This window comes from Pieris napi, chromosome 9 (assembly GCF_905475465.1).
Source record: "Pieris napi chromosome 9, ilPieNapi1.2, whole genome shotgun sequence".
NCBI lineage: Eukaryota > Metazoa > Arthropoda > Insecta > Lepidoptera > Pieridae > Pieris > Pieris napi.
The window spans coordinates 8448222-8473950 of record NC_062242.1 but is presented as its reverse complement, the minus strand read 5'-3'; the positions used below and the strand labels follow the sequence as shown (position 1 = coordinate 8473950).

The 25729-nt window shown below is 35.3% G+C and overlaps 2 protein-coding genes and 1 long non-coding RNA gene across 9 annotated transcripts in view; 1 reads left to right on the top strand and 2 right to left on the bottom strand.

The window, feature by feature from the left end:
• LOC125052148 (lysosomal-trafficking regulator) overlaps positions 1 to 12276 on the bottom strand; it is a 75869-nt gene extending 63593 nt beyond the window's left edge. For 2 of the 6 annotated variants that reach the window (XM_047652760.1, XM_047652764.1), the window contains exons 1-5: positions 10945 to 11116; positions 10428 to 10522; positions 10019 to 10104; positions 9776 to 9945; positions 9186 to 9322 (exon numbers count right to left, since the gene is read on the bottom strand). In XM_047652760.1, coding sequence (XP_047508716.1) covers positions 9186 to 9322; positions 9776 to 9945; positions 10019 to 10104; positions 10428 to 10505 — 471 coding nt within the window. In that variant the 5' untranslated portion in view covers positions 10506 to 10522; positions 10945 to 11116. Of the gene's footprint in view, positions 1 to 9185; positions 9323 to 9775; positions 9946 to 10018; positions 10105 to 10427; positions 10523 to 10944; positions 11294 to 12128 lie in introns of those variants that run through there. The other 4 variants (XR_007117412.1, XM_047652761.1, XM_047652763.1 and 1 more) reach the window with 4 other exon arrangements.
• A 5614-nt stretch (positions 12277 to 17890) lies between these two features.
• LOC125052518 lies at positions 17891 to 18599 on the bottom strand. Of its 2 annotated transcripts, none has more exons than XR_007117459.1 (3): positions 18550 to 18599; positions 18226 to 18390; positions 17891 to 17924 (listed from the first exon to the last, which is right to left on the bottom strand). It is a non-coding gene; the product is annotated as an uncharacterized LOC125052518 (long non-coding RNA). The 2 variants fall into 2 exon arrangements; XR_007117458.1 differs by having other exon boundaries at positions 18502 to 18560.
• Positions 18600 to 19083: 484 nt separating this feature from the next.
• LOC125052704 (sphingosine-1-phosphate phosphatase 1-like) lies at positions 19084 to 22555 on the top strand. The gene is made up of 4 exons (XM_047653694.1): positions 19084 to 19738; positions 20223 to 20473; positions 21108 to 21280; positions 21599 to 22555. Exons 1-4 carry the CDS (start codon positions 19309 to 19311, stop codon positions 22014 to 22016), a joined length of 1272 nt encoding a protein of 423 aa, XP_047509650.1. The 5' UTR covers positions 19084 to 19308; the 3' UTR covers positions 22017 to 22555.
• Positions 22556 to 25729: the final 3174 nt, after the last annotated feature.

Sequence of the window (25729 nt, the reverse complement as noted above, 5' to 3'; positions counted from 1 at the left end):
TTTGTTTTTATTTAGATCACTTTTTTTTTATAGAACATGGGGCAAACGGGCAGGAGGCTCACCTGATGTTAAGTAATACCGCCGCCCATGGACACTCTCAATGCCAGAGGGCTCGCGAGTGCCTTGCAGGCCTTTCAAGAATTGATACGCTCTTTTCTTGAAGGACCCTAAGTCAAATTGGTTCGGAAATACTTCAGTCGGCAGCTGGTCGACACAAAGTTAGGACAGACAAACAAATTGACGTATATACAAAAATATGAAAAGCGATGCCGTCCCTACAAAATGCGGACGCGACCATTATTAATTTTCTTTTTATGTTAACCTATTTCACAATCAATACTAACAGATACAAAAAGCATGTTCTTATTTCATAAATAATTGTCTTAATAGACACTGCGGTTTAGTTATCTGGTTCCGGTTCCGGTATGAAATCTCTATTTATCACCTACATGATTAGATACTTGAGTGAAATGATTATTTGAATATATTCTTTATCTAACTATACTATGTTTGAGCATACTATGCGTAAAGGACTTAATTATCGGCGAAACAATTAATTTTTTATATTTTTTATTATTCCTATTGAATATTTGGCATTCATTATTTTATACATTTAGGGCTTTATAGGTTTGAGAATTAGCTGTGTAGATACATAGGTACAATACGGCCATAACGCAGGTTATCGCAGGTCGCGGGTCTCAATGTTTTACAACTTGTATAATGTAGCGAGATAGCACTGCACCCGTTAACTAGATTGTCATTTGAGATTCAGTCTCTCAATATTTGTATTTTAATTCATCGAAGGTGTAAAACGCCTTTCTGCCCGTATTTATCATGCGCTGAAATTATTAAGCCATATAGTTAAGAATGTCATACGGGTTGCAGACCAAGAGCTAAGCTAAGTTAGTTTAGCTTAGCTCGCATAGCTGACGCAGTTTTCCATACTTGTGTGCAGACCGCAAACTATGCGAACTAAGCTATGTGAGTTAACTAAAATATGCGAAGCTAAGTTAGTTGTGTATGCCGATGCGCAGCTTCACGAGCTAAGCTAAGCCCTACCCGCTACCCCGCACACCCTTTGCACATCTTTCACCACACTGACTGAGCTTTGGCTTAGCTGTTGGTGTGCACGCTATTTATTTCTAGCTTAGCTTAGCCTAGCTTGCTTGGCATAGCTTAGTTTAGCCTTGGCATAGCTTAGTTTTCGGTCCGAACTTTTGTAGTAGCCTTTAAAGGCAAGAGGTGCGTTTTATTGCGTACGTGGGATGGCCAGCTCGTATAACTGGCGTTTGTGAATATCAAGAGCATTGCTCTTGGCACACTGTATTTGAAACTTGTGGAGTTGCCAGACTTCCATAGATCACGACCCCAGGTGGCGAATAGGGGTCCTCGCACTCGCCCGCGGGGGTACCGGTTGGACTTCCGACATCCAACTGGCGTGGACCAAAACTGGTGGGCTCAGGGCGTGCCCCCGGTTCAATTTTTGAATCGGTAACGACCGGTGTTGAGCGCATATTTTTGCGTTGAGTTGGTGAAGAGCTTGCGTGTCTTTTTACATTTGTAATGCTCAGTAGCTTCTGCATATTGTAGATGACCTTCTAGGTCAATGGCGCGACGGATCTGGTGACTGCGATAAGCAGTTTCTGGGTGGGTTTCGACTCTCCGTCGGGCAACCTGTTACCTCCGGCGTGTGTCGTTGTCATGTCTAGCGGCATGCTTGTGGCCAGGGGGGCTTGCCTTTATTGGCCGGCCCTGAGAGAAAGGAAAATCTCAATAAAAAACCCTTAAATTCCCGACATTGGGGCGCCTTGTAGGTTTTGCGCGGTGTCGGTTACCTGTATTTACAGGTGGCTGGTGAGTAAAGTCAGTCGCTAGCGGCCAGCCCTCGGATACCACCCGTCCTCCGAGTGGTATATGGGTTACCTAGGTGCAGGGGGCACCACCTGGGTGGACTGTGTATTTCCCCCATGGAAAATAATTTATGAAATGACAACAATAAATAATCTAATAAACAAAAAAACCAAATCAAAAGAAGATGTTAGTGTGGAGATGCCGTGTGATGCGGCTGAGCAGGAGGCTGGAGTGGCAACGGCGGGCGATCAGTTTGTTTTGCCAGCGCCCCCGAGTGATATTATGTTGGAGTGCCCTGAGATGTCGGATTCTTCCACATACTCAGGTGTTGAAGCAAGGGAGTCTTTGACAGTTTCATCGCGGTTTTGGAGCTCCCGGAAGCGTTTCAGAGAAGTCGCTGACACTGATTCAGATATCGCTAGAGAGGCGACTTCAAAGATAACGCGGCGTAAAGGCAGAGGTCGGCCATCCACTAAGGGCGAGAATGTGGATCCGGTTCCTGCTAATAAATCTGCCAAGTTGAAAGAAACTAGAGCTAAGAAAAAGGCTCGCGAGGAAGAAGAGCTTTTGGCCTTGGAAATTAAAGCTCGAGAAACACAATGTACTCTATCTTCTGTCTTGGTGTCGGAACAGGGCGAGGATATGTCATTGGATTTAGTAAAGAGGATTGAGGCTAGCCTGGGAGTTGTTGAAAAGGTCGCCACAAGATCGTCCAATATCAAAGGACAATGGGTCCATATGGCTAAAAATGCCATTGCGGACATGCGGAAGGATATTGGGGTGCTTGCTACACGTTCAGTTTCTGAGGAAACTCGATCTCTGCGTGAAGACAACGAGCGCCTCAAAAACCAAATTGAGATACTCCAGCAGGATATGACGGATCTTCGGAAACATGTTGGAGTTAATTCAAAGGAGCCACCGCTCACTCCTTCTCTCCTCGAGGAGTTTGAGGCAAATCTGATGCGCCGTATCGGGGATAGATTAAATGCACGGTTTGAGAGTCTAGAGCCTAGGCTTAATCCTGCACCTGTATTAAGACCTTCTCTAGCCGCGGACCGACGCAAGGTCGTTGGGCCCCCTAGATTTGAGTCAGGTCAATCCCAGGATAATAGACAGGTGAATAGTAGAAGCTTGGTGCAAGCAGCATCTACTGCTTTGCCCCAAGGACCATCCTCTATTTCAAAAAAGAAGAAAAATAAAAGAATTGCAGGAGAGGAAATATTGGCCATTGAAAAGGTATCTGCTATTACTCAGCCCTCGCCTCTGCAATCGGCTTCCAATCTTTCTAAGGAACATTGGTTGATTGTTGGGAAAAGAAAGAAAAGGAAAAGGAAGAAAAGGGAAAGGTCAGGTGCTGTGTTAGCTCAACCAACTGTAACAGGTTTTCAGGCACCAGTTAAAAAGCCAAGACTGCGTACTCCCCGAACAGCTGCTGTTGTTGTAACTGTCCCGGCGGAAATTCAGAAAAAAGGCGTAACATATGCGGAGGCTATTAAAGAAGCGAAAGGCCAGATTAGGCTAGAAGAGTTGGGAATTGAAGCAGTTAGGTTTAGACGTGCCGCAACTGGTGCTGCCATTATACAAGTCACTGGTGAAGGTGGAGGAGATAAAGCAGATGTTTTGGCTAAAAAATTAAGGGAGTTGTATGGTACGAATGGCATCCTTGTATCGAGGCCTGTTAAATCTGTTGAGGTAAGAGTATCAGGCTTAGACGATTCTGTTACTGCTGACGAAGTAAAATTCGCTGTGTGTAAAAAAGGGGAGTGCTCATCCGATCATGTTAGAGTTGGCGAAGTTCGTCAGGATAAGTCAGGTCTCTTTGCGGTGTGGGTGAAATGCCCGGTGGAAGCTGCAAAGAAATTGTCTGAAGGTCGTCTGCTTGTAGGCTGGACTTCAGCTAGGGTGACGGTGCTGCAACAACGAGAACTTAGGTGCTTCCGCTGTTTGCAAGCTGGTCATGTTGCAGCTCGTTGTACGGCGGAAATAGACCGTAGTAAGTCTTGTTACCGGTGTGGCCAGCCAGGCCATCGTGCTTCTGTTTGTTCATCCAAACCACAATGTCCTCTATGTATTGCGGCAGGTAAAACAGCTGATCATCGACTGGGGGGGAAAGCTTGTACGGCTCCCAGTCAAAAAATGCCGAGAAGATTCAACACGAAGGTTTCAGTAGAACCAACCTTAAGCGGTGACATAATGGAGACCCAAGAAATTGTAATAAGTTAGTATGGATCTACGCTTTATTCAATCTAACCTGAACCACTGTGCAAGTGCTCAAGACCTTTTAATTCAGAGTTTGACACAGTGGATCGTTAATATAGGGATTGTTTCAGAACCATACATGGTTCCAGATAAAAACAACTGGGTCGGTGACCGTGATGGCCTTGTTGCGGTTTTTATAAATGATGTCAACTTGCTGTCAGTTGCTTCTACAATGCAGGGTAGAGGTTGCGTTGCTTTAAAAATTGGCAGAATTGCAGTTATTGGTGTTTATTTTTCCCCAAATAAAACGCTTGCTGAATTTGAAACGTTTTTGTCCGAACTGGGCTGTCTGGTTTCATGGTGTCGACCCCTCGATCTTATAGTCGCTGGAGATTTCAATGCTAAATCTACAGTGTGGGGGTCTCCAGTATCTGACGAACGTGGTGACGCTTTGTTGGATTGGCTAGCAACTCAAAATTTAGTGTCACTGAATCGGGGTAATGTTCAGACTTGTGTACGTATGAATGGTGGCTCTATTGTGGACGTTACTTTTTCAAGTCCTGCTCTTGCAAGTCGTGTTTATGGATGGAGGGTGTTGTCAGAAGTTGAAACTTTATCGGACCACAAGTACATTCGTTTTGATATCCTCGATTCCACTGTAAGCTTACCGGGTCCTGCTCCATCTGAGATAGGTCCTAGATGGTCCCGAAAATATCTAGACAAAGATGCGCTTACCGAGGTATCCTTAGTAGAAGCTTGGAATCCCAAACCTTCAAATTTTACAATTGATTCTGAGGTAGAATGGTTTAGAGACTCACTGACTCGTATCAGTAACGTTGCTATGCCCCGGATCGGTCCCATCTCACCCAAGCAAAGCGTCTATTGGTGGTCATCTGAACTAGCCCGACTACGAATGGAGTGTGTTAAGGCGCGTCGCCGTTACACGCGTTTTAGAAGAAGGCATCTCAGTTATCGTGATCCGGACGAAGAGGCAAGTTTATATACTTCTTATCAAGAAGCAAAAAGGGCTCTTCGGTTGGAAATAGCTGAAGCAAAGGATAGGGCATGGAAGGAGCTCCTGAACTCTTTGGATCGTGATCCTTGGGGGCGACCGTACAATATTGTCATGAGTAAACTCCGTCCCTGGAGGCCGCCGCTAACATCCACAATGGAGCCGACGTTTCTGGGGATGGTTGTTACATCGTTGTTTCCTTGTGATTCTACTCCTTTTATTAATGTTGACTTCGATCATTCAGAAGATATTCCTGAGGTGTCAGAGGGTGAGTTAGGGGCTGGTGTTTTTAAAATTCAAAACAAAAAAACCGCTCCTGGTCCAGATGGATTGCATGGAACGGTTTGGGCGCAATCTCTTAATAATGGCTTATTTAACAGATTTCGAGATCTCCTTTCTGATCTTTTGAGGAAAGGCATATTCCCTAATAGCTGGAAAGTTGGACAATTGCTTCTTCTTAGGAAGTTCGGGAAACCGGTAGATTCACCTTCGGCCTATCGACCTATTGTTTTACTTCCTGAGGTGGGCAAACTGTTTGAGCGAATAATTGTCTCGCGCCTCGAGAAGCATCTTCAGACTATTGGTCCAAATCTGTCTGATACTCAATTCGGTTTTCGGCGTGCTCGCTCTACAATTGACGCTTTAGCTAAGTTAAGGGACTTGTGCGAAGAAACTGTCTCTGGGGGTGGGGTTGTGTTGGCGGTTTCGCTAGATATTGCGAATGCGTTTAATACTATTCCCTGGAGAGCGATTATGGATGGTCTCCTTTATCATGGTGTGCCTGTGTACTTACGTCATTTAGTAGGAACTTATCTCTCTGATCGATCGATCATTTATCCAAGTCGGGAAGGTTGGAGATGCTATCAGGTTCGATGTGGAGTTCCACAGGGGTCTGTTCTTGGGCCCCTTTTGTGGAACATTGGATTTGATGCAGTCCTTCGAGGTAGACTGATGCCAGGAGTAGGTTTAATATGTTATGCGGATGATACACTTGTGACGGCCAAGGGATGTAATTATCAGGAGGCGAGTTTGTTAGTTACTGCTGGAGTGGAAGAAGTAGTGACTCGTATAAGACAACTTGGTCTTCGAGTCGCTCTACAAAAATCAGATGTCATATGTTTCGCTAGGAGGTCACCACCTAGAGGCGCTGAGATAATAGTGGATGGTGTTCATATGGCATTAAAGTCGACGTTGAAATACCTCGGGTTGGTTCTTGACGCCCGATGGACTTTCAAGGCTCATTTTGCTGCCCTGGAACCCAAGCTTGATTCAACTGCAATGGCATTGGGTCGTATAATGCCAAATATCGGTGGGCCAGGCGGGGGCTGTAGGCTCCTTTATGCTGGAGTGGTGCGTGCAAAGGCGCTTTATGGGTGTCCGATATGGGCAGATAAGTTGTCTTTTTACAACAAGGCTTTACTGAGACGGTCACAGCGTAAAGTTGCCATAAGAATTGCTAGGGCATACCGTACCGTATCCTGTGACGCGGCATGTGTCATAGCCGCCACTCCGCCTTGGCATTTGGAAGCTTTGGCTTTGGGTAAAATTTTTTGGAGACGAGCTGAAGCCAGGAGTGGTGGTTTTGACCCACCTCTGGAGGTAGTCAAGGTCTGGAAGGAGGAGTATCGCCGCCTAATTTTGCTAGAATGGAGGGATGAGTTAAGTGAATGTCGGTTTGGTTTACAAACCGTTGATCTTATTCGTCCCTTCTTGAAACACTGGGTGGACCGACGGTGGGGATCGCTTTCCTATCGGCTCGTTCAGGTTCTCTCTGGGCATGGATGCTTTGGGAGTTACCTGCATCGAATCGTTGGGAGAGAGGCGACACCTGCTTGTCATCATTGTGACTGTAGAGAGGATACGGTGAGGCACACTGTTGAGGAGTGTCCGGCTTGGGACGGCTTTCGCTCGGTCCTTGCTGATAGCATTGTTGGCAATCTGTCGCTTCCACTAATTATCCAAAGAATGGTGGAAGCTGACAATGACGGCCCATGGAATGCCTTCAAGGCTTTTTGTGAGGCCGTCATGACTGAGAAAGAGAATGCGGAGCGTCAGCGCGAAAACAATTCTGATGCTCCGCCGGTAAGAAAACGACGACTGGGGCAGCGACGCCGTGCTTTCGCACGTCTGCCCTAAGTTAAGATGCTGATGATTTGTTCGTGGGAGGAGTCACGTTGATATTGTGGCATTCGCGTTTGGCGGGGGTAAGGATAGGGCACAGCTGTTACCTGCCTCCGCCCTTTGGCGAGCCGAAGGCATCCGTCAGGTTTTAGTGGGTAGGTGTGTAAATATTATGTCTGAGTCCCACATAATCCCTGCTGGAGTAAAATTCAGCAGGGATATGCGTAAAAGCATTTCCTGACGTTAAAAAAAAAAAAAAAAAAAAAAAAAAAGCTTAGTTTTCGGTCTGCAACCGGCTTCACTGTGGATACGATGTTTTTTATGCATAAATAGTAACCATGGTAACGTAATCTTTAGTTCATGTTTAATAATAAGTTTAAATATGTTTAACCCGAAGATCCGGTTTGGATGATCACTTATCAGAGTTCTAGTAAGTTTAAGTACCTATAAATTATAATAGACGCAAAAGTGAGACATAACCACATGAACATTTTTCTTTTATTATATTATAATTCTTAGGACCAACCATACAAATTTTAGAAACTTATGTGATCTCACTATTCTATAGTAAATAATATTAATGAACCAAAAAATGCTAACGGAAAAGAAAATGCCGGTGACTGGGTTTAGAATTCTTACGAATTTCAAAGATGAAATATAAATATTGAATACTCGCGACGCTTATAAAACTAAGAAATACAAATATATAACCTTGGATTGTACTCATTTGATACTACTACACGTTAACTATGCGTTTTTTGATTCCCTTATCATTACAGTAAGGTTCTTAACCCAAGAAACAATCATTGAAGCAATCGTTTCTTTAATCATCAATTGTAAAAATTCTGATTTATTGTTAGACAACTTTTCTACGAGACATCTCGCAAATGTTAAACACGCATATTTATAAATATCTTTTTCTTATAATTACTTGATGTATTTTGAAATCATTTAATTAGGCATTGATTTAAAGTAGATTTATTATAAAATTTAGTAAGAAGTGCGACATATTCTTTTCTTACAATTAGTAACGTTTAAATTTCAAGTTGTAAAAACATAATTCTATGATATTTTTAGGAGGAAAATATGTATCTTTGTAACGTATTAAAACAAGACCTATAGGCTGATTTTTAAAATTAAAATTCTAAGGAAAGGTGACGCCAGGCAGGCTTTTATTATATCCCATTTAATTCTAAACTACGCTATGAATATTTACCTTATAAATTATACTACATAAATACTATATACATAAATTATACCTTATGTAATTTAATACTTTTTTTTTTCTTTTCTCACAGTGGTTGCCTGGAACAGATCGCTCGAAAGCAATAAGGCCGCCAGTTGCTCTGTTGCTCTCCTTTTTATTTAATTATGTTAACTGTACTATATTTATGTATATGCAACGAAGTGTTAATAAATAAATAAATATTTTCATACATTCTTACCCACTTACTAAATGAACTATCTAATGTTTTATTTAGTGTTTTGTAATCTATATTTCTCTTATTTAACTGTATTTATGAATTAGTTTGTGAAGTTATACTTCTTATGGCCCGTGGGGAAATTATTAGTAAATTTTTACGATGCGCGCGCACACTGTCCCAAAAAACCGACACCTGAAGTTAGCTATAGTCAACATTTTAGTTTTTGAAGTTGATTTCTTTTAGCCCGTTAGGGAAAAATGATGATAGTCAATTTTTACGATAAGAGGGCACACGGTCACAAAAAACTGACACCCTGAAGTTAGCTATCGTCAACATTAAAGTTTTTGAATTTATACTTCTTTTAGCGCGTTAGGGAAAAATATGAGAGTAAATATTTTAGATGCACGCGCACACGGTCACTTATCTTGTTACGCCAAAGAAGTATAACTTCTAACGCGTATACATAAGTACACAGACATTTTCTTACTTTTATTTATTTCTATTTACTGTAAACATATGTTCTGTAACGCTGTATGGGTTAGTATTGATAATAAGTATATAACCTATATAATGTGTACCTCGACTCCCAAAGCCTTAAGCACGAGTAGACAGCGCCAAGCAAGCCCCGTGAGCAGGTACTGACGAAGGATCTCCGCAGAACTCAGTGTATTGGTGCGCGTAAACAGACTTGAGGACTTCAGCGCCGCCGCCGTTTCTAGAAAATAAAAAAATAAAAAAAAAATTCTAACGTAAATAAATGTTTTGTTCTGTTATTTGTTTTAATATTGACCCTTTGCGCGCCAGTCTGTACAAAGTCTGAGTATTCCATCGAAAACTATGTACATTACAGTTTTTGTATATTGTAGTACAGTTTTGATGAGATAACAATACTTGCCTGTAGTAATTAATTGGCACTTTCACTCCTTTCGAAGGATATTCGAGATTCGAGAACAGTATAGTATTACTAACATAATTAGATAATTTAAGGTCTAAGTAATAATAAAGAATGAGGTCTCAGGTTCGAACCTTGATAGAAAAAATACCTTTCGATTTTTATAAAGAAAAAGTAAAATTCAATGGAATCCCTGAGCAAGAAAAGCTTAACTCGCAATATGGGTCCATGCCGGCGTGATTAGCCGTGAACAATTATATGTTTTTTTTTAAATACCTGATGACTCTGTTTGTATGTCAGGTAATACGGGTGTGACGCCAGAAGCGAGCGTAACATCTAGCGTGGCGGGTAGCGGTAGCGTGTATTGCGTGTTGATTGATGACGTGACTCGGTGGATGCCGCAAAGTAACTCGCAACCTACCAGAGACACCACACCACTTACAGGGCTGTAAAAGAGAATAGAATATGTGGCGAAGTAAGAAAAAATAATGATTTATTTTTTCGCAAAAGAAAACTTACCAAAATTTTATCAATTCCTTTGGATTGCAGCCCTCGTCGAGACGCACAATGAACTCTGCTAAAAATAAGTCCAGCCATGTTGATTTCTGAAAAGACAATTTTTTTTAGCAATGGATAACTTTATATTATAACTAGCGGACCCAACAGACGTTGACCTGCATGATATTTCAAGCGATTAGGATATTAAACAAAGTGTGAAAGTACCGAATGCAGTAGTAGGACTCCACACAAACGCATATAAAATAAATAATTCCAATCGGTCGAGCCGTTTAAGAGGAGTTCAGTAACATAAACACGTACAGTAGAATTATATATATGTAAGCAAATTTGATTGAAATCGGTTAAGTAGTTTAAGAGTACATAGCGGACAAACAACGTGACGCGTAATTTATATGTATTAAGATTATACCTCATAAGTGCCTGTTTCTGCTTTGAAGAAGTGTTCCCAGTATACTTTGAGCGCGTTAGCTCCCTCCTCAGAGGCCATGCTCCGTAACCGCCAACCTACAAGTTTGCAATGCTAAGGGTCAGCAATTGAGTCTTTCTTCAAATAAGTTCTAGCGGTAGTATCGTTAATATAAGAAAGTATTGCCAAAAAGTAACATATAAACACGTAATTTAAAGTAACACTTTCGCAACAAAGCATGCCGCAAATACGTTATTTTAAACTAGGTAATCAAAAACAGTCCTTATAATTATTACTAATATTTTGGAAGACCAAATAATAAAGTGTGAATACAAAATGATTTGCACCACAATAAGAGAAAATTGCTTCACCGGCGTCTATTGTTATAAGCGCACAGTGAAATCTTTAGTGAAAGGTAAATGTAACTGTATATTGAGTATTTTACTTACAAAAGTAAATAAAATGATTTTTATTCTCTCATAATAAAAAATAAATTTATACAATTTTTTATATAACTTACTTTCACATTGGCATTAACAAGTCACACTACTAATAACTATTAAACACTTGTTGGTCATGAAATATTTATATTTCAAAATTATTGTGATAAACAACTATGTCTCGGTAACTTTCAATGTATTACGAACACACTGTTGTCACATCACTTGTGAACTGACTTAAAGAAACCTTATCTATGTGTTCTTTAAATATTACACAACTTGTCCTGCAACTCCGGTTGTTAATTTAATTTCTTTGCTTTAATCTTGCTATGATAAGATTTAATAAATCCAAACGAGAAATAGTTATACAACTATTATTTTACAATTATTTTAAATTTCATTATGAAAAGGTACATTCAAGTTTGAGGTTTATAATGATTTATACAGCATTTATAAACAAACCAACAGTATGCTGGGAATATTATAATTAATACAATGAAGTGATATCAGTGAGTGGGCAGCAAGTATGTGTTTGTATGTACTATTAAATGTTATCTGCTGACCGCGAGATATCATATCCACTTTCATTGTGAATTGTCATTAATTGAATATTATATTCTTAAAAGCTAGCTTACAGTTTTGTTTTATAAAAATGCATACTGTACAATATGCTAAGTAAAAGAAGTTCATTGCATTTTCTTTTAAATTACTTATTTTTAATTACAATAACATTAACATACATATTAAAGAAATCAAATGTTGTACATACAAAATTTTTAATAAATTATAAATAATATTGTATGACAGAAGAACTTGTAGTAAGTATAAACTTTTACAAACTATAAATTTTAGTAGGCGAGTAAAGTATTGTCTTTATTTCAATTATTTATATTTGATAACCATCAATATTTGCCTTGCAGAGGTTGTGTGCAATTGAAAGTTATGTTTATTCTAGTCTTTTATATAATTAGAATTATTACAACCTATCATTTTAATTATGAGCAAGAAATCTATTAAAAGAACGGGATAAATAATAAATTTTAAAAGAATATAAACCTTCAGAAAAGCCAAATTAATTATTATATTTTCCCTTAAATATTAATTATTTTAAATACCAATATACAATAGTACAATGTATGAAAATTTTGATTATAAAAATGTCTTTAAGAAGATGTGAATAAAACATTAAAGAGAAGATGGTAATGTTATTATTTTCTACGCTAACTAGGTAATTTCTAAGTTTTTTCGAAAGTAAACTACTTACAAGTTAAAATGATATGCACATAAAATCTTGAATACTTAGTACACTGAAATACATACTATTTATAATTACTGAATTAATATTAATATTACAAATTCCTTAATTTGTTGGAAGAAGAATTAAAAATGTAATATACGTAAATAAACAAGTAACAACCTTTCGAACTTTGAAATAACATATATTTTTTGATTTCGACATTTGATATAATCTGTTTTCCTGAGTTTATACTATAGTTTGAGTCATAGAATAATAATAGTCTGTCGAGTTTTTACTTTTTTCACCTTGATCTCCACAGAGTGAAAAAATGTCAAGTGAAAATTTTTTTTTATCGCTTTTTCTCCCGCTCTTAATTACTTCATAGTAAATTACTGTTTCCACCGTGAGAACGATGAGATAAATATATTACTGTATATCTTACCGTATTCATTAATCAATTTTCTCCCTTTAGAGTAAAAACATATATGTTTAGTGTTTGGCAATAATAAGGAATGTTATTGCATTAGTTGCGCAGAAGTTGTTTCTTCCATTAAGTTGTTTGTGTTTTAAAGCATTACATCAAATATCAATTAAAAACACCCTATGTCGATACTCCTCTCTTCGAAGACACTCTTCTTACTTTGCTTCAGCCTACATCGGAATACTGGGCGTTAACATATAGAATCAAGTTCAGTTTCGCGGTCATTTGGAAGCAAAGGCTAAATTACTCTCAAAGAAGCATAATGTCATCAACAAGGCGAGACTGTATTTCACTTCGTGCCATCGCTTGCAACTGTATAAAGCGCAAATTCAGCCTTTCGCGGAATACTGTTCTCACCTCTGGGCTCTCCAGTACCAGCTCCTTCCACTTAACCGTATTCAATGAAGAGCGTTTCGAATCATCGACGACCAGTCACTTTAAGAGCGGTTTTATTCCTTGGCGTTGCGTAGAGTTGTGGGGTCTCTTGGCATCTTCTACCGCATTAATCATAGGAGCTCTTTGGATTAATACCAGCAGCTGAGTTTCATAATCAGTCGTTGAGGAGAGAATACGAAATTCCACCCGTATCACCTCGCCTAGGAGCATGTTAATCTCCCCATTTTAAATCTATTTTACCAACAACCTACTAATAAAACAATAAACCGAAAAGGACGACAGGTACACGATGTTTTTACCGTTTTTTAACCGACTTCAGAAAAACCGAAGGATATTATTAATTTGACGTGTAATTAAAAAAAATGCCATCGAACTTTAGTGCCATATGGTTCCATCTATAGGGGAACCTTAAGTTGGCGGGGGGAAATTAATTTTTTGCACTTTTTTTTGGCTCTATCAACTGTTCGTTGACTGTTCTTCATTGTGCTATCAAAAAAAATTTTTGTTCGTTCTTATTTTTATTTTTTTTAATTATAAAAAAATTGACCCTCAATTTGGCACAAACTATAGATATTTTGATATTTTTTTTTCTTTCTAAAGGATGATTCACGGTACACCGTGTCGCGACCGGGCCGGGCCTCGGCCGGGACACGTCCACCGTGCGCCGGCCGGGACAGTGGTTCATGTTACACCGGGCTGTTTGGGTGTACGCACGTACGTGTTTGGACGACTATATCTGTTTTTGTCAAAAAAAAAACAAAAAAAAATTTAACCTCACTAAGATTTGACGTTGACTGCTCTGCAGCGCCCGGGCGCCTACGTTCATGTTACGACGTGCCGGGGCCGGACCGTGCCGGAGCCGGGAAACAATACCCACCGACATTACAACGCCGTGCCCCGGCCGTGCCCCGGCCGTGCCCCGGCCGAGCCACGGTCAGGCATGAATTACTTCATACAAAAGTATATCATTAATGTTAGACCGTGCCCCGGCCGGGGCACGGCCCGGTCGAGACACGGTGTAGCGTGAATCAGCCTTAAAAGTTTAGAACTATTCAATAACTGTTCGTTCAAAATAAACAACTGTTCGGCTTTCATTATCCTGTAATTTAATAATAATTAACTTTTTTTTATAAATCTTAATTAAATGTTATTGCGCATGCGCAGTATCAATGCGCATAGTTCTCATAAATTATGCGCGGCCTATTTGAATTCGATTCAAAGAGACAACACAACAATAACAGCAACAACAACAAAATCATCATCATCACCCGGTTTTTACTTTCATTTATATTTTGTTATTTTATACAAACAAAATGAACTCTTTCTTAACATCTAAAGTCGTATTTCTTGTACTTATCCATTCTTTTAACATTCCTGATTAAATATATTGATTGAGAAAAATAGAAAAGGATTAGTCCCATGCAAACTATATATTTATATATTGATACAATATATTCTAGAACCAATTTCATTTTCATTCTCAGTCAATATTTTTAATTATTCATTTAAAATAGATGATAATATAATTTCATTTTCGAATACGAAAACTTTAACAAATTTTTTCTGTACTACTTACGTTATAAGTTGACTTAGATTTTTACTTCAAAATTAATATAAAAGAATTTTAATTTAAAATTAATATCATTTTTGTATTTGTAGGTGGCAATTTTATCTTATTTATATTTTTTTGAAGACATGCTTTACATCATAATGACTAACTTAAAATGTAAGATTATAGAGAGGTGAATTTAATGAAAAAAAAAAATTATTCTCTCGAATGATTTAATGAATTTTACAATGAATTACGTTTATCACCGTTTTTTTTATAAACGAAGCTTTAAGAAGATCCATATCTTCACCAACATATACCTACTAAGATTTAAATGAATTAAAAATATTGTTTTATCAGTTCCTTTATTTTTACTCAATTACATAAGATATAATCAAAGAACTCCGTTGAAAAGGAAAACAAAATATTGTATATAAATAATTACGAACATTTTTATCTGAATTTAAAATATGAAATTTAAAAAAGACATCAAATTCCATTTAGGCTGCCGAATGATATTTATTATTATTAATGATGATGATGATTTCGTTGTTGTTGCTGTTATTGTTGTGTTGTCTCTTTCAATCGAATTCAAATAGGCCGCGCATAATTTATGAGAACTATGCGCATTGATACTGCGCATGTGCAATAACATTTAATTAAGATTTATAAAAAAAAGTTAATTATTATTAAATTACAGGATAATGAAAGCCGAACAGTTGTTTATTTTGAACGAACAGTTATTGAATAGTTCTAAACTATTAGAAAGAAAAAAAAATATCAAAATATCTATAGTTCGTGCCAAATTGAGGGTCAATTTTTTTATAATTAAAAAAAAATAAAAATAAGAACGAACAAAAAATTTTTTTGATAGAACAATGAAGAACAGTTAACGAACAGTTGATAGAGCCAAAAAAAAGTGAAAAAAATTAATTTCCCCCCGCCAACTTAAGGTTCCCGTACTTTTGTCATCTTATCTTCCATTATATAGTAAACCATCACAGATTAGTTAGAAATATGTACCGTCTGTGCCGTAAATGATAAGTTAGAATTGTTGTCATACTATATTCTGTGTTAAGTATACTCTTTGGTCTTTTTGAATAACTCAATTCTCAATCTGTCTGGGTCTTATTCAGCGCTTCCAGATTCACTGTAATTACAGTAGATTTACTGTATTTTAGACTTTTCTACTGTATACTGTAATGATAAAATACAGTGTATGAAAATACTGTATTTAATTTCCGTTCATATAAATTATCAAATTAATCAAATTTAATACGTTTTACGTATTACAAAATACGAAATATAAATTTGCAACCTAATCTAGAACCCAGAACCACTGACCTCTATCTATAGACAATGTAGAGTAGGATTGTTACCTACATATTAGTTTACGTGCTGGGAATTCCCCAATGAATCAGAACTAACGCTTAGCAAAAACTAACCGTCTAGTATTATCTTTGCCTCACTCAAACGCTGAGTGCGAACGCAAGTTTAGTGAAATTAATAATATAAAAACCAAGCAGAGGAACTGTCTGATCACAAATACTATTAAAGAAAATATGTTAGCTCAGCAAGCCATTCGTCGAAATTCTGAAAACTGCGTCAAATTTAATCCCACTATTGAAATGATTTTGAAGATGAATGCAAAAATTTATCAAAATCATGAGGAAATTATTTTAGAATAACTTACAATGATATGTATTTACAAATAAATTAATACAGCAGCTTATTTTTCTTTTAATTTTTAAACAAACTTTTACTGTAATTTTACTGTAATCGAATTTGAAATCTGCTGTATTGTTTTAAGAAACTACGATATTTTTTAGCTGACAACACTGTAATTTTACTTTTGGGATCTGGGGGTCTAGCCATATTGGTGTCGAAAAGTATTCTACATACACTACCGCTTTTGCGTAATTGTACTGTCGAAAACGCTTCGTTCGTAGCCAAGAGGCATCTCGATACATTACCGCAAAGTCGACAGCGTAGATGCGAGCTGCTGTTCGTAGCACCTTATTCCGTCATATTGTCTCTGGATTAAATGTATTCCTAATGTCACTTTTATAAACAAATAAAAGTTAAAACTTTACAATATTTTTGTAAATTTGCAATTGGAAGCTGCAAAAGGGACATTAGAATGTCAGCAAGGTTGGAACAATTTTAGATTTAAGTGGAATTTACGGAAGGTGCAAAGTGAATATATGAATTTTAATTGCATGTTTAAATTAATTATGTTTTGTTTCAGTTTGTTTTCTCAGAAATTTAAGGCTACAAATAAATACAATATTTTGAAATTGCATAATCGCGATATATAATAATAATTAGTAGTACTCATACTTTGATATTTTTAGGATTTGACCTCACAACTAATCTGCAAAATGAAGAAGCAACATATTTTGTTACCGCTTAGAAGAAACAATAGAAATAGTACTGTGGATTGATAAATAAAAAGTGAAAATAAGGTTGACTAGAAGTTGATAAAGTCCAAGGACTTAAAAAACAATAGAAAAAAAAACGTAGACTAGTGTGAACACTGAAATTAGAGTTTGATTTAAGCTTCAATTAATTAGGTTTAGGTAAGTAAGAAATGAATAAACATTGTATGTTATGTATTTGTCAGTTTTATTTTTGGTAATTTACCTGTCTTCTTTAGTAGGAAAAGCCATTAAAGTGGTTCACAATATTAGTTTATTTTACAAGAATATACAGATAATGCATATATGAATGACCCGTACCTACTAATAGTTAGGAATATTAAACAAATAGGTAGCAAAATAAAAATGTTTCAGTTATGGTTATTTTTTATTAAAATAAGGCACAAATATCTTCCTTAACATAATGCAGTCTACATAGAAAAATAAGCATATTTAACAACTTATTAAACAATACAGACATTACTACTGGACACACACAGGTGCATCAAATTAAATGCATTACTACCTAATGTAGATGTATTCATTCATATTTATATATTTAGATAATTAACTAATAAATGTAAGTGTTAGTTTGCAGCAATGTCAATATCTTGTTTGTGTGCTGTTATTTACAAAAAATTGTTCAATTCATAAAACCTAACGTTAGATGTTGTGATGATTTCATAAAATTACTATGATACCTACAGTTACTATGAATACATCCTGGGCGATTAAAAAAATAGTGATTGTTTCCTTAACACAACAATTGTAAATAATAATAGTTATTGTAAAGATATAATTCTTCCCAAAATCTACAAATGCAGTTTGTTTATAATAATGTCTCATTAACATTCAAACTGCTGAACTTATTAAGATTAAATGTAGAACAAAAGAAGAACATAGTTTCAGTTACTGTTTCCTGTTCTTGAGGTAATGTTACTTAACCAACCATTATTTCATACTCCATAGCTTCTCTTTTTCTGAAAAGAAAATATTTTAGTTAGTACTTTGATCAAATAAAAAACTGACAAACTAAACTGTAAGATTGGTCCAAGGTTTGTTCAATAGGTAACTTTAGTATTAAAACTCTTTACTTAATTCTAAACTTAAGAATATACTTAATTTGTCACTGCTGCTTATTGTCAATTAAAGTTCTTAATAACCAAACAATGTCAGTAACTCCCAAAGGACTTGAATTCAAACTTCTCATTCATTAACAATATTATAATAACTTCTCTAGTATATTAACTTAGTAAATAATTAAAGAAAATATCTGCTTACCATTCCTTAGTATTGCTCACTAGATTTTATATTTCCAAAGTTCATGAAGTATAAATCCACTTTATTTGATTAATATAATCAATATTATATCATTAGCTTCTATTATAATTACAATAAAATATATTTAGAACTTCTAATTATGTTCATTAGTGAATGCTTTATCATCTGAAATATACAAATAAAATGAACAATAATTTTACTTTGTGATTACATAATATATGCTATATTAAATGGTATATGTATTTTTTAAATTAAAGAACAATTTCATGAACTTACATGCAATATAAATATCAATAAGAGATATCCAATATAACTAGGATTTACCTCTACTAATTTGCTGATTTTCTTGATATTTTCATATTTATGTGTCTATTATTTTATCCTCGCATTGATTCATAGAAAAACTAAAACTCTTAACTTAAAAATATTAACTCTAGTTTAAATTATTATAATTACACGAGAACGTTAAAAAAAGACAGATAACAAATTAAAACCATTTCGTTAAAACTTCCAAAATATGACATGTTTTTAAAACGGTAGCCATTAAAGATGGCAATATTTGTACTTAATAATTGCAAACAGCAGCTTTTGAGATCACGCTAAAACATGGCGGAGAAACGCCGTTTTTTCTACACTGCCGAAACATTAATTGGCCGTTGGCTACCGAATAGCGTAAGCGTTAATGTGTGTCTTTTCGTAGCACTGTCATGGCGTCGCTTATTGTATCCCGACTCACGCCTTTAGGGCCTAGGCTACCGACTGTCGACACGAGCTGTCATTTTCATACAAATTTAGTTTTCGACTTTCTACATACACTACTGTTAAGCCATCTTGGCTAGACCCCCTGGAAGCACTGGTCTTATTAGTTATTACTTTTGAAGACTTGCAACTGCTTGTTACTTGTTAGTGTAACTCTTAGAATAAAAATAAAACTTCCATCTTTTTATTTTGTATTTACGAGTTTTTGATGGCGAATTTAGTGTAGTCTATTTACCTTTTTGTATAAACCACCAAGGCCTAATTCAAGGAAAGTGTATGAAGTAATTAGTATTCTGCAGGGGCTTTTAAGCCATAAATCACTGTATGAATAAAATGAATTTAATAATGTGGGAAAATATAATTGAATACCTTAAGGATCCCCTTCTTGTGGTTAAAGTACAGAATTTTTTTGGCATTGTATATAAAAAAATAAACAACAAAGATGAAACCACTGTAATACATTCTGATAGACTTGATAAATATGAAGAATTTGATATTAAACAACATAAAAGAGTTCCAAGTGATAATTCTGGCAGTTCCCTAACCTCAAGTGATACAGAGACATCAGAAGAGAGTGGCCCTGATGAGTTGGACCTTATGATAGGCAATAAGTTTTGGTATTACCTGTTTGTAATAGGAACAGCTCTTGGAGATGAGATATTTTATGCAACATTCATACCATTCTGGTTTTGGAATGTAGATGGAGCAGTAGGTCGGAGAGTAGTACTTGTTTGGACAGTTGTAATGTACATAGGTTAGTATTAATTAATGGTTAAGTCAATTTCTAAATTCTTATCAATATTGATGTTATGTAATATTGATAAGAAATTAAAAAGATTTTTTACTGTTCATTGTTCTTTTACTGTAGGCAAATAATGAATAACTTGAATTATATTCATTTAAATGAATATTTATAAATTGCAAATTTTTAATAATTTTGGTTTCATGGAAAGTAAAGGATTAAGATAATTAAGTATAACAGAATACTGCCTTATAGTTCTGAGATTCACTTACTCATTCAGAGACTCATCTCAAATTATGTTCTCTAGTTCGCTGTGTTCTTATTTGTAGAGAATTTTCACAAAAATAATGTGATTTCAAATCTATCTTGACATTTATTTTATAAAACTTTTACAGGTATGGAAGTATGACATTTTAATATGTTAAAAAAATGATTATGAATAGGATTATTTGTAATTTTATAATGAGTAATTATCAATTTCATTTTAAAATTCCAGGTCAAGGTTTTAAAGATATAATCCGCTGGCCAAGACCTGGATACCCAGTCAAGAAATTACAAGATAAATGGGCAATAGAGTATGGTATGCCATCAACCCATGCAATGGTGGGCGTTTCGATTCCTTTCTCTGTTCTCTTTTATACTATGGATAGATATCAGTATCCAATGCATTGGGGTCTCATTATAGCCATTTCATGGTGCACCTTAATATGTGTTAGTAGAGTTTATTTAGGAATGCACAGTGTTTTGGTAAGTATTTTCATGCTACTAAATTGGCTATATTCTGATTGAAAAAAGTTTACAGTTTGTTATAAATGTCAGTGTGAATTGAAGTTCTACTTGTATATGTTAACGTAAAATTGTAAACACCGTTAGATTGTAATCTATCTCGCGAGATTATAAACTGTCGAAAGATTGTGAACCTCAGCATACTGCTTACAATTTAACGTATTATTATTCGGTAGATTGTACTACACTAACTTAGTTATCATTCAAACTTCTTTTGTCAATTACAGGTTAATTTTACTTCCCAACAATTTCATATAACTACCGAATAATAATACCTTAAATTGTAAGCAGTTCGTTGAGTTTCACAATCTTTCGACAGTTTACAATCTCGCGAGATATATTACAATCTAACGGTGTTTACAATTTTACGGTGACATATACATCAATAGAACTTAATTTAGTAATTTTTTTCTCAACAAAATTGGTTATACTAAACAGGATAATAAAACAATTCTTTAGTTTTTCTTCTTAATAAGTTAATCCAATTTTAAAATAAGGAAATTCTTAATATAGGTACTCGTTACCAATTACACAACTAAATTTTTATTTTTTTTGTATATCTGTATTTCTCTAATTATTTGATTTAATATTTTAGGACATTGCAGCGGGTCTTGTGCTGGCATTTACACTGCTGTTGGTACTTGTTCCTCTTGTAGATTATCTGGATGCGTTGTTATTGACCAGCCACTCAGCACCCTTGGTGGTGTTTGCTGTTTCTATCCTTGTCATTGTCTACCACCCACAATCTGACAAGTGGACACCTACACGGTAAGTGATTTGGGAAATTTACAAAATACCAAATGTTAAATTATAATAATATATATTTTATATATAAAGTTAATATGTTTAAATTAAAGTGAAATAATAATATGCACATTTATAAATAATTAATTTGAACTACATCAATTAATTAAATAATGAATTACAAGCAAATAAATCGTTCAATATAGTTGTTGGCAGACCCCATTGACTAGTTTTATCTATTTAGACATATTTGTTAATGTTATCTTAATTTCATACTTTGAGATAACTAGTCTCTGATATTGCTATATAATAAATACATTAATGTAGATTGAAAATTTTCAGAGGTGATACAACAATGATAGTGAGTGTATGTGCAGGAATCCTAATTGGTTCTTGGATTAACTACCAGTTAGGAAATATGTCTCCACCACAGGCTACACCACCCTACCGCATCATCTGGCCCTCCGTTGAGATGTTTGGATGCCTCCTTCTCAGAACCACACTTGGCTTCTGTGGGGTCTTAGCCACCCGGGCAATCGCTAAATCCTTTTCTTACGCCGTCATATGTGCTCTACTCGGTAGAGACAAGAATGAACTCCGAAACTCTGAAGATAGCTTAGACAATAAACACAAGATCTTTGTTGAATGTTGCTATAAGTACTTCACATGTGGTCTTATTGGCCTTAACACAACATATGTGTTTCCAAATGTCTTCGACCTATTGCAAATAAATAGACCCACATACTACACTGAAATTTGACAGTGGTATGCTACACATTAAGGCAGCAACTATTAAAATATTACTCGTCTGTAAAGTACCTGACTATGGTACCTAGTCAACACCATTTAACCTACCCGTTTATATATAAGGCAATAAGTATTAAAATCCCATTAATGATTAAAGAAAAAAAAATGCACATGTTAACAAATACTAAATACATGTTAATAACTGTTATACACTTTTCTATATATTATGTTATTCTAGCACAATGTACCTGTTTAAGTTTAATAAGATACTATATAATTATTATTAAATCGAACACAAGTGAAATATGATAAATATGTGCACAAGCCAAATAGTATTATTTATTAATTTGGTAAATAGGTACACTAGATTATATTCCTTGTAAAAAAGTTGCATTCCATTTTTTTACTGTTCAACATGAGGCTGTTTGGTAGTGGAAAAACCAAATACTAAATAATATACCATTGCTACATACCATTTGGTAACGTTTAATACACACAAAGTTCAGATTATTAAATCCTGTTATAAAGTGCCTTGCAATAAATGCGGCTGTATATCATTACAAAAATTATTTTTTCATCAAAATAAATGAAACAATACTATTACCACAAACACGCTAGTACTCCCTAATCTAATAGTGATGATTTTTTATCCAATTTTGATATTGAAAATTACAGAGTACTACCGTTAGCTTAAAATTTTTTTAAAACGTTTGTGTTTTATGAATATAATTATAAAAACCGTTACAACTTGACTAAGTCAGCAAGTCTTTTTGAGCACTCCTCGATTCCGGCTACCTTAATTTCATCTAGTCCCAGCTACATTTACTTGCTTGGATATATCAAATACCTATCCTTATAGTTAAGGAAATATTTTTGTATGTAAAACTTAAGATTCGTTCTGTGGGCGTTTTAAAGGTAAACGAAAACATGAACGTGTATCGTGCGAATAACTATCGTTAAGTTATCGTGCGAAGGCCCCGAAGAATGTTGATACAGATTTTATTTTTTTCATTAATAGTGATATTTTCTAATTATACAAAAATTAAAGATATTCCGTTATAATAAATCGAACACATGGTTGTATAGTTCTAAGTATTTGTTACAATATTAAAGTATATTTTTAATTATCCAATTGTTTTTTTTAAGTAAGTGATTTGTTTGAGTGATTTCATGGATGGCGTAATCACCTTTATTTAGCTTTAGTTATCTTGTTATAACCTACTTTATCAAAATAAAAAAAATAATGTCTTTGTAAAGGAAACATATTTTTAAATCCAACCTTGTTCAAAGTAATCTGTAGCCAGTAAAGTACCTAGATACTACTACAAAAACAATAGTAAATCTTAAGTATTATTATTACTCGACTATACGCGCAGAAGCAGCCCCTCTTATTCAACAAGATAGCTAAAACAATGCCTCGTTATATTATAAAGATGTTTAAATATTAATGACGCCAATGAGAGTCAAAGGTGATGATAATGATAACGATAATAATAGGCACTTAGTAGCGTAATTAGTTAATGTACGTCTAAAATGAAACATTTTTTGTTTTCTTCAACAAAAAAAGTTTGTAAAATTCCTTAGTTTTAAAAAATACCAATGCTTCGATAGTTATGCACATTCTTGCAATTATTTTAATTTAGACTCATTAGAAAGTCGGCGAAGTCAGCAAGACCTGCTTTTTTTACATGCTATTCTTAATGGGCGGATCGATAGCCCCTATTTGCTGTCGTTAATTTCTTTTAAAATTCCTTCTCCATATGCGACAAGACACACAAAATTGTTCCATGTGCCTCGTACGAACTCGAATTACCTGCATAATTCACCAATGTATCTAACTATGACACTAATTATGAGGATATTGATATTTTCCACCTCACCAAAGAACATGTGAGAAAATATTTGAAGAGGCGGGAAGACTCGAATTTTGTTTAGGTTGTATTTAGTATTATTTGTTGTTTTAAATATTAAATTTCAGTTTTCTGTATGTAGTTTTGTCTATTGATGCGCTTATTTGTTTAATTTTTCGTATATAATATTGTTTATCTATGTAATCTGTTTTGGCTTTTTGTACTGTCTAAGTGTTTGTTTTGTAATATTATGTATGTTAGCTGTAAGATTACTTATAATTAAATAAATAAATATTTGTCGAATTAGGAGATGAAGAAAACTGAAAAACGACACATATAAATGTATCTACATGGGCTTGAGCTTTACGAGACAGCCAGTCTAACTTGCCTATATATTATGTATCAGTTTTGTGGGCCTACCAAGGTACTCAACCCAGTGGTGCTTTTGACTTTTAATTCTACGCAAAAGAACAAGAACTCTACGTGCATTAGACCTAAATAACTACAAAAAATGTTACCACGAAACAGATACTGAAATCTAAGGCGTTGTCCTAATTGGCGGAGACCGCACGATGACACGATGCGGTCTCGTCGTGCGATGAGTTCAAACATACAGATTTCATCAGAGTGTCCTATTTGAACCTCGCAAGTAATCGTGCGAACACATGAAATGCTTTAATAACGATCGTACGATGCGTTTGATCGTGCGATCATGTAATCAAAGCAACAGATCTCTTTTGAGTGTCCTAATCGGTTACTACGCGATGCGTCGACGCGCGAAATGCGCGGGACGTGAGGGGCAAGGGCCAGCCATCGAACGACGGCATCACTGATCACACGATGGACATCGCGCGATCTATTAGGACACCTGTTAGGTCATCGCACGACCATTTTGATCGTGAGATGAAAAACGCATCGCGCCATCGTACGATCGCTCCCAATTAGGACGCCGCCTAAGGCTGAGAAGGTTATAACGCTGGTTTTCTTCATCAATATTTAGTGTTAGGCATCTATAAAATTATTGTTATAAAAAGGAATAAAAATATCAGTTTGTAGTGGGGAAAAAATAGTAGAAACTCCATTATTTTTACTTAGGTAGTTTAGTTAGGTAATAAGAACAAATCTGTATAATATTAAACATCATATATTTCAACTTATTTCATATAATAGTAGTTATATACTAATCATAATACATACAATAATAATCTTTAAATAACGGCGTCTGAAAGAAACTTAATCAAATCATATAATAAATAAGATTTTACAAAAATGTTTTTGTTACATAGACAAAGTCAACAAGATATCTATGATTCCAAAACGAAGGAACTAGTTACAGGCACATGGAGATTTCTACATAAAAAATAGAGCATTTATCCAAACTAGCGATCTGAAAATTCCGAAACGCAAATAGATACTTATAGGTAATTTTTTGTATAGAACTAAAAAATGTAAGTGCGTCCGCTTTCGAATTAAATTCGTTAAATAAATTAATGACAATTTAGGATGCCAACTATCATTTTTTTACTTATCATAACTATCAGATTTTTTACAGGTCTAATGACATTAGAATAGACAATAGATATTTTACAATGCAAGTTCTCAATTATTTTTTTTCATCATAGAATTAATACAACCGTTATCTCGACCTCATTGATAATAAACGGAAAATTATATGATTCCAGATAACAACTTTCAACTGCGGCATCGCAACAGAACTGATCAATAATCAAAAATCGACTTGTACTAGGCGCAATAAATATCAACCTATCTTGCATCTGGCAACATCGGAATTTTAACTTACTAAATTTATATAACTATTAAAAAACAATAGTTGCAAAAAGTAAACAAGTTTAAAATCCATAAGTAACTCTTTAAC

Coding starts and splice junctions, on each gene's coding strand:
- LOC125052704 (XM_047653694.1), top strand. CDS start 19,309: ATGAATAAAATGAATTTAATAATGTGGGAAAATATAATTGAATACCTT. Junction 19,739..20,222: donor GACAGTTGTAATGTACATAG/GTTAGTATTAAT, acceptor TTAAAATTCCAG/GTCAAGGTTTTAAAGATATA. Junction 21,281..21,598: donor GACAAGTGGACACCTACACG/GTAAGTGATTTG, acceptor GAAAATTTTCAG/AGGTGATACAACAATGATAG.